General features: G+C 32.4%; 1 protein-coding gene across 2 annotated transcripts in view; it reads left to right on the top strand.

The window, feature by feature from the left end:
* The window catches only part of LOC107438212 (neurexin 1), a 302,816-nt gene that overhangs the window by 274,020 nt on the left and 19,537 nt on the right, over window positions 1–9,259 (top strand). For both annotated transcript variants that reach the window (XM_071185922.2, XM_071185921.2), the window contains exons 12-15: window positions 341–449; window positions 540–721; window positions 1,825–2,184; window positions 3,532–3,745. In XM_071185922.2, coding sequence (XP_071042023.1) covers window positions 341–449; window positions 540–721; window positions 1,825–2,184; window positions 3,532–3,745 — 865 coding nt within the window. The remainder of the gene's footprint in view (window positions 1–340; window positions 450–539; window positions 722–1,824; window positions 2,185–3,531; window positions 3,746–9,259) is intronic.

The following is a 9,259-nucleotide window of genomic DNA, read 5'->3' as shown; positions in this document are numbered from 1 at the left end:
TTTTTTACATAATTTCTATGTCATCATCCTCTTTCTAATGGTATGTTTTTCATCAATCTGCGCAAGGAGTGAGTTAAGAAAAAGACAACATTTCTTAAGCAATTTCCTTAAATAATAATTATTTTTCTTCTTTTTCTCCTTCCTTTTTATTAAAGGTATTTTATGGTTTAAGAAGAAGACAACATTTATTAAACCTTTTTCCTAAATAATAATAATAACAATAAAAAAAGTGTGAAAAATAACAGTGATAAGTAAGTGGATAAAAATAAAATGAATAGGTAAAAATAAGGTTTCCACGAGATTAATTGTTGTTATAATTAAACGATACTCTTTCTTACAGGTAATTGACTTGGGTCAGAGTCTGAATGACGATACATGGCACACAGTTCATATCCGCAGAAGAGGTCACAAAATGGATGTCCATCTGGATTCAGATTCCAAGAGCTATGGTGAGATTTCATGAAATAGAAATTAATATTTATTTCGATGGGTTCCTTTTATATAAAATACTTCTCTCAACTTTTATTGTTTTATTCCAGATTTAGGGGAAGTGGAATCGATGACTTTGGAGATCCAGACACTCCATGTTGGATCGGTTCACCCAGAACATGCGAAACCTGTACCAGACATGCCGAACTTCGTTGGACATTTGCAACATCTGATATTCAATAGAAAACATTATCTTGACATGGCCCATAGTGGACAAATTTCTCATTTTAAGGTAAAGGAAAATTTTCACCTATTTATAACAAACATTTATATAAATTGTACAATGAATTAGTCGTTACTAGGATTACATTATACAGTAATAAAAGAAATACTAGGTTACTGATCTAGTATTTCTTTTATGAAATAATTTAAATGACAAGGGTCAAGTTATCTGGAATGTCAAGTCATCCGAGTGTACTGCGTTTTTTAAATGAACCGAATATGACGTTTGCCAGTTCCACAATCAAGCCAATGATTTACAGAGGTTTCTGAACAGAAATCTGAAAGAGGTTTTCCATTTAGGTAGATATTCATAAATGCTTTTAAAGCTTCTTGTTTAAGACAAGTACGTATTGTGTTTTTTTGTAAGTTTATTGCTGCAAAGCCCCTTTCAACCGCTGCAGTTCTCCCAGACAGAGAAAACATCAATATATGCGCAGTATGTTGCTGTATTGTGGGTCATTTTGCTGCCTTGTAACTTACAAGACTCTTGTAAGATAACAAAAATTGAAAATGTATCACGAACATTAACGGGAAAATGGCCGTCCGCGCGGACGTCGGATTCGAGAAATTCGTTGTCCGCGGAGAATTTTTGACCGTCGAGGACGGGCGGACGGGCTGTTTTTCGAGCCCTGATTCTAAATTTACAAGTGGGAAAAACGCTGTTCTAAATATAAATGAAGAAAAAACACTATTCTAAATATGCAGCATGAAAAAAATGCTTTTCTAAATTTGTGAGTACTGAAAACGCTGTTTTGTCCGTTTAAATTAGCAATGATTTTATTTCATTCATAAGCACTATGTTTTTCTTATTCATTTGAGTATCGGCTTTAGCTTTTAGGACAATGTGTTCTCAAATTTATGTAATATTTAATATTAATGTGATATTAATATTTTTTTGGGTAAATTCTTATTGATAAACTTTTTATTTCTCTTAAATATTTAAGTACTCCCTTCTTGAGATTTTTGATTATTGAGGGGACCATATACAATGGCCAATTAGAAGGGCCCCCACTCCAACTACGCACATACTTATTTATGTTTTTTGTGAACGCATTTTAACGTAATGTATAAAAATTTTATATCTTAAACTTACATGAAATAAATGTTTTATAGGTTACTGCGAAATTTGGAAAGAAAGAAAATATAGTACATCACCCCGTCACGTTCAAGTCTAAGTTTACGTTCCTCGGCTTGCCACAATTGAGAGCTTATTCTACGTTGAATCTCTATTTCCAATTCAAAACCATGGAACCAAATGGTCTCATACTGTACAATGCGGGTAAAGGACAGGACTTTATTGCGGTGGAGCTTATTGATGGGCACTTGCATTACGTTTTCAATTTGGGTGATGGACCACGTGGAGTGAGATCAAACACGAAGACAACATTGAACGATAATCAGTGGCATGCTGTCACCATTGGAAGACCATCACTTAACCAGCATACCCTCATGGTTGACGACATGATTACGAAGGTAAGATTTAACCCCTTAACGATCGATTAATTTTGAAGGAAATTGTCATAAAAGTGCCTATTTTTTGACTTTTGTCTTTGTATTACGTATTTGATTAGTGCTGGCATCTAGTTTAAAATAAACTAACTATCTACAGTTACCTTAAAAATATCCTGGTACTGCCATCTGGTGTGTAAAATGAGAAATAAAATGTTTTCCAGGCAAAAGAAATGAATTAGTTTTATTCTTATTGCCTCGTTACTACTGAACACTCCAGCCCGTCAATCACGGGAACGAGAAATAGAGGGCGAAACCTCACCCCGTCATTTTCACAGGAGCGAGAAGGAAGGGGTTAAAGAGTTTGATCATTCAACAAGGGAAAGAATTCAAATTATTTCAGAACTGTCACTAACCTTCTAGAAGCGAAGGGCTTCCACGCAGCGTTATTAAGCCTGTTTTTCCAAAGAGCTGTTGTAGCAAGAAATTATGCTTTTTTTTTTTTTTTTTTTTGAAAAATTACTTTAACATTGCGTAATGTAGAATCATAAAAACTTGCAAGAATTGAGAACTATGCGTTGGTATTGATAATTTTCATCTAGGTGGAAAAACCTCGCCAAATTGGCAATTTTTTAAAAAAATAGTTCAATAATTTTTTTTTTAATATTTAAGTTATGTGTCCGTTCTTAAGCCCAGATTATTCCTTAAGGTAAAAATAGTTTATTTAAACTTACAGCTTTGCCTCTACTGTAAGGCACTTAAACTGTTTACTTTTGTTTATTTATTTCATTTTATTTTATTTTATTTTTTTATTTGTTTTTGGTGAAAGTGCTTTGAAAAACGTTGTTAAAGTAGGCTTCCCAGATCACGTAAAAGATTAACCAGATTTTATGTAAGCCATCTTCTGTCGGAAGACATGTAAAAACAAGAAAAATTAATTAAAGCACTTGCAAATACGTCAGATAGACCGTAATCACGACCCATACTGGATATTTTTCGAACTCGTATCAAAAATAAAGTTTAGAAAAGAGTATACTCATTAAAAGTCACAAATTAATATTTAAAGAAGAAAGAGACAAAAACACTACTGAAATATGTGAATCATTAATGAGGACGGTGAAATGAAAAACATTAAAGCCAATTTGTTTGCCTGGAAACGTTAGACTTGAAGTCATTAAAAGTATCTAAAATCTGTTTAAAAAAATCTCGTGCAACAGAAAACAAAAAGGAAAAAGTTAATCCCCACTGTTATTAATTTGCCTACGACGTATGTACTATAAAACAACATACACTTCACTAGCCTCGCAATATGAAATTATTTTTCATTTCCAATCTATAATTCATAATTATGAATTAACTCCATCTTTACAGGTGAACAGCCCAGGACCAAATACTCATCTAGATCTTCAGGGACTGTTGTACGTTGGAGGCGTTCGAAGATCAATGTATTCTACTCTACCAAGGCTCCTGCATTCCAGGCAAGGTTTTCAGGGCTGTCTAGCTTCATTGGACCTAAATGGAGAAACTGGTGACCTTATCAGAGACGCTCTCATACCTTCAACTTTAGTCTCAAAAGGATGTGCAGGTACGGTATTGACTGCAATTACGACACGCAGAGTTCTTCGTGAAATGTAATAGTTTGTAGAAAATCCATGTTAACGCTAGTAAGAATTTCCTTATTTTAACGCATTGCTGACCTGCAACTTTTCTGAAAATTACCTCATGTGCCATCACCTCCTACATAAAAAAGCCTCCACACGGTCTTTTATAAGTAGTCAGCGCAGACTATTTAAAAAGTGAACCAGTTGTGCGCATGAACCCAAAATCTTTTATAAAAGTAATTGATAGAAATTCATCATATATATTTGAGAATTGAATCTGTAGTGGTTGACAAGTGAATAAGGCAAACCAATAATATTCATAAATAAAATAAATTTTTAGTCATATATTTGCTACCACTTTCTTATTTTAACTAGATTTTGTATTAAGTGACTCGTTCTGAAAGTGGATATCCTTCACAGTGGTTTGATCGGACTACCTATAAAAAACAGCTATGCGAAGATAGCCCCCGAAAATGAGGAAATTCAAACTGCATTCGTTTGACCATTTTTTGACCACAAATGACCATCTTTTAAATTTTTTTGAACACCCTTATTTTGGACATAATCCTGAAAATTAAATTCGGGGGCTAACTTCGCATTTTCACGCCAAATGAATAAAAATCAAATTTTTATATTGTATTCGTTTGACCACTTTTTGACCACAAATGACCACCCTTTAATTTTTTTTGACCACCCTTATTTTGGACACAATCCCAAAAATTAAATTCGGAGGCTAACTTCGCATTTTTTCGAAAAATATATAAAAATCCAATTTTTATATTGTATTCGTTTGACCACAAATGACCACCCTTTAATTTTTTTTGACCACCCTTATTTTGGACATAATCCTGAAAATTAAATTCGGGGGCTAACTTCGCATTTTCACGCCAAATGAATAAAAATCAAATTTTTATATTGTATTCGTTTGACCACTTTTTGACCACAAATGACCACCCTTTAATTTTTTTTGACCACCCTTATTTTGGACATAATCCTAAAAATTAAATTCGGAGGCTAACTTCGCATTTTTTCGAAAAATATATAAAAATCCAATTTCTGTATTGTATTAGTTTGACCACTTTTTGACCACAAATGACCACCCTTTATTTTTTTTTGACCACCCTTATTTTGGACATAATCCTGAAAATTAAATTCGGGGGCTAACTTCGCATTCTCACGCCAAATGAATAAAAATCAAATTTTTATATTGTATTCGTTTGACCACTTTTTGACCACAAATGACCACCCTTTAATTTTTTTTGACCACCCTTATTTTGGACATAATCCTGAAAATTAAATTCGGGGGGCTAACTTCGCATTTTCACGCCAAATGAATAAAAATCAAATTTTTATATTGTATTCGTTTGACCACTTTTTGACCACAAATGACCACCCTTTAATTTTTTTTGACCACCCTTATTTTGGACACAATCCCAAAAATTAAATTCGGAGGCTGACTTCGCATTTTTTCGAAAAATATATAAAAATCCAATTTTTATATTGTATTCGTTTGACCACTTTTTGACCACAAATGACCACCCTTTAATTTTTTTTGACCACCCTTATTTTGGACATAATCCTGAAAATTAAATTCGGGGGCTAACTTCGCATTTTCACGCCAAATGAATAAAAATCAAATTTTTATATTGTATTCGTTTGACCACTTTTTGACCACAAATGACCACCCTTTAATTTTTTTTGACCACCCTTATTTTGGACATAATCCTAAAAATTAAATTCGGAGGCTAACTTCGCATTTTTTCGAAAAATATATAAAAATCCAATTTCTGTATTGTATTAGTTTGACCACTTTTTGACCACAAATGACCACCCTTTAATTTTTTTTGACCACCCTTATTTTGGACATAATCCTGAAAATTAAATTCGGGGGCTAACTTCGCATTTTCACGCCAAATGAATAAAAATCAAATTTTTATATTGTATTCGTTTGACCACTTTTTGACCACAAATGACCACCCTTTAATTTTTTTTGACCACCCTTATTTTGGACATAATCCTGAAAATTAAATTCGGGGGCTAACTTCGCATTTTCACGCCAAATGAATAAAAATCAAATTTTTATATTGTATTCGTTTGACCACTTTTTGACCACAAATGACCACCCTTTAATTTTTTTTGACCACCCTTATTTTGGACATAATCCTAAAAATTAAATTCGGAGGCTAACTTCGCATTTTTTCGAAAAATATATAAAAATCCAATTTCTGTATTGTATTAGTTTGACCACTTTTTGACCACAAATGACCACCCTTTAATTTTTTTTGACCACCCTTATTTTGGACATAATCCTAAAAATTAAATTCGGGAGCTAACTTCGCATTTTTTCAAAAAGTAAATAAAATTCCAATTTTTATATTGTATTCGTTTGACCACTTTTTGACAACAAATGACCACCCTTTAATTTTTTTTGACCACCCTTATTTTGGACATAATCCTAAAAATTAAATTAGGGGGCTAACTTCGCATTTTTACGAAAAATAATTAAAAATCTAATTTTTATACTGTATTCGTTTCCCCACAAATGACCACCTTTTAGTTCTGGTTGACCACCCTTATTTATGCCGTAATCCTAAAAATAAGACTTGGGAGAAGCATGAATTTAGCCCCCGAAAATAAGAAAAATTACTTTCTTAACAACATTCGTTTGGCCACAAATGAACCATTTGAAAATGAGAAAAATTAAAAAATTTCAAGTGCATTCGTTTGACCAATTGTGACTACAAATAACAACCTTTTATTCTTTTTCTTACTATTCTTATTTTAGCCGTAATTATAAAAATAAAGTTTCAGGGTGGAGTTAAGTTGGACCCTGAAAATGGTTAAAATAAAAAGTTTCAACAGCATTTGTTTGACCATTTTTTGACCCCAAGTTATCACTTTTTAGTTTTTTATACCACTCTTTTTTCAGCCGTAATCATAAAAAAATATATAGTTGTTAATGAAGTTATACTAAAGCGCAGCATAAAATTATCCTTCTAAAATGAGAAAATTGTAACTGAATTCGAATGTTTAATTCAAAGGACATAATTTGCCTATAGTCTATCTTGGCCAAGTCTTTTTCTACAATGTTTAATGATTTTGATCGTCTAATTATGACATTGTCTGAAAAATAAAATTCCAAAGGTAATGTTTCGGTCACGGATAAAAAATTTTTGTTTTTGTAAGCATTAATTATTTTCAAGTTTTTAATATAAACATCCTGTTGGCGTTTAAGTTGCTTTTAAGTTATGCTGTTAAGTTATACTAAAGTTACTAAATTTCACAATTTTTTTAAAATTTAAAATACCATCTTGTTACCTGCAAAGTTTTCTGAAAAGTCTGCTACTTTTTTTAATACTGCTTCAAAAAAAACATAACTTTAAAGAAAAACAAAAAATTAACAAAAATGGGAAAAATAAATTAAATTAATGACCAAAAACGAAAGCTGTTTTTAATTTTATTCAACGTAGCTAAAATAACTATCGTTGTTTTCTGATAACCTTGGAGAGTCATGTGATATATTGGCGACTACAGTTTGGCGAATGGAGTTGGCGTAACTAGGAAGTAAACAAACAGGGTATAATTTCCTAAAAGATATCATTTTACACAAAATGCCTCGACCAGCTTTTGTCAATTCTGAAAATATTGTTAAAGTTTTATCAGAAGTAAATATTTTTAAAGATTCCATTGGAAATTTAAAGTCAAGAACTGATGCAGTCTGGAATAAAGCAAGTGAATTACTAAACATAAATGCAAAGACACTGAACGTATACGTTAGACTCAATCGTTATGATATTTTGAAAGATCTGAAACGAAAGTGTGGAATCGAAGAAGTAAAGGAAATTAGCGATGTTTCGATTTCGACTTCGGAAGATTCTGACTTCTCAGTTACTGAGCCAATAAGACAGAATGCATTACCTCCTATGAATTTTCAAATAGATTTGGAAGAAGAAGAATGGAAAAAAATTGCCCCGACGAATGTATTGAGAAGAGAAAAAACTAGAATTCGTAATTATAGGGAATTACAAACAGGTTGGACAGACATAATTGCCCATAAAATTAGTGAGATAGCCAAGCTGCCATGTGCGTTTAGTTTCAAACATGCGAAAATTTCCAACATTGAAAATAAGGTTTGGTTGAAAATTGAAGGTGTCTGTAACGAGTGTGGTTGCCAGCTTAAGGGTCATTGCTTGAATGAACCCAAACAAGATCGTGGAATTTCAATTCAAGTTTCAACGTCTGACACTAGAGGAATATTGCACATCCAGAAAAGACACTTAAGAGGTAACAGGCGCTCAGAAGTTGGCGAAAGTCTCCTTCATAAAAAGGCATCCACCTGGCGAATGGATGCTGCAAGAGGTATGCATTTTGGTGAACCTGTACCAAGTTATATTCCTTCGTTGAGCGTGCTTCGTAAAGCTCGTGAAGAGGCTGTAAACAGGGATTTAAATATTAATAAAAATTTAGATTGTATTTCATCTTTACTGTATAAAAAATATGAAGGCGAATTTGCTGGTTATATTCATGACATAGGGTTAGATGACTTTTATTGTATTTATTTTTCTCCTTCTCAAATAATTTTATATAAAAATGCAATAAAACGGGGAAAACGTATAGTAATTGATGCCACAGGAGGAATCGCAAAGCCCATTGTAAAATTGAATGGTAAATCTAAGCATATATTTCTATATCAAACTGTTGTCGAAGGGGAAGAACAAATATTACCCGTTTTTCAAATGATATCTACGAAACATGACACCATAAGCATACAGTACTGGCTTCAAGTTTTTGTTAAAAATACGAAGCAAATTCCAAGAGAATGCGTGTCTGATTTCTCTTTCGCTTTGCTAAATGCAATAACTTTGAGTTTCAACAGCTGCCGTTTAGAAACATATGTGCAGCACTGTTTAAGAATGATATTTTCTGAAGATATGCCAAATAAATTATTTTGCTTTGTGCGTGTTGATATTGCACATGTAATAAAAATACTTAGCACGAAAAAAGTTTTTTATCGTAAGTTGAGCAAAATTAAAGATTTTTACGTAAGATCATTAGGAATTCTTTCTATGTGTAACGAAATCAAGGATTTCAAAAAACTGTTAATTGCCCTTTTTACAGTTGCACTGAGCGAATGCTGTGGTAAAGATGACAACGGAAAAGATATAGAATGTCAAAAAAAAATTTGCCTGTTAATTGACAGAATAAAAACATATGAAATTAATTTGGATCACGTTTCCTTCGATAATGATGAAGAAAGTGGAGATGATGGAGTGGGCGCAAGAAGTTATACAGACATCGATATTTTTGAAAATGAAATAGGTTCAAGCGATGAGCAGCTTATTGATAAGTTTTTAGAAAAAATTCATAAGCGTGCTCGAAAGAATGCCGATAAGAGCCACGAAACTAACAATCCTAACCCCTATTATTTACCGGAAATAATTAAACCCTTACTAAAATTGGCCAAATATTTTGTTTTATGGACTAATATCTTAAAACAA

This window comes from Parasteatoda tepidariorum, chromosome 5, assembly GCF_982258835.1.
Source record: "Parasteatoda tepidariorum strain Cologne lab strain chromosome 5, Ptep-v5.0, whole genome shotgun sequence".
NCBI lineage: Eukaryota > Metazoa > Arthropoda > Arachnida > Araneae > Theridiidae > Parasteatoda > Parasteatoda tepidariorum.
Note: the sequence above shows the minus strand (reverse complement) of the source record. Positions and strands in the feature narration are given on the sequence as shown.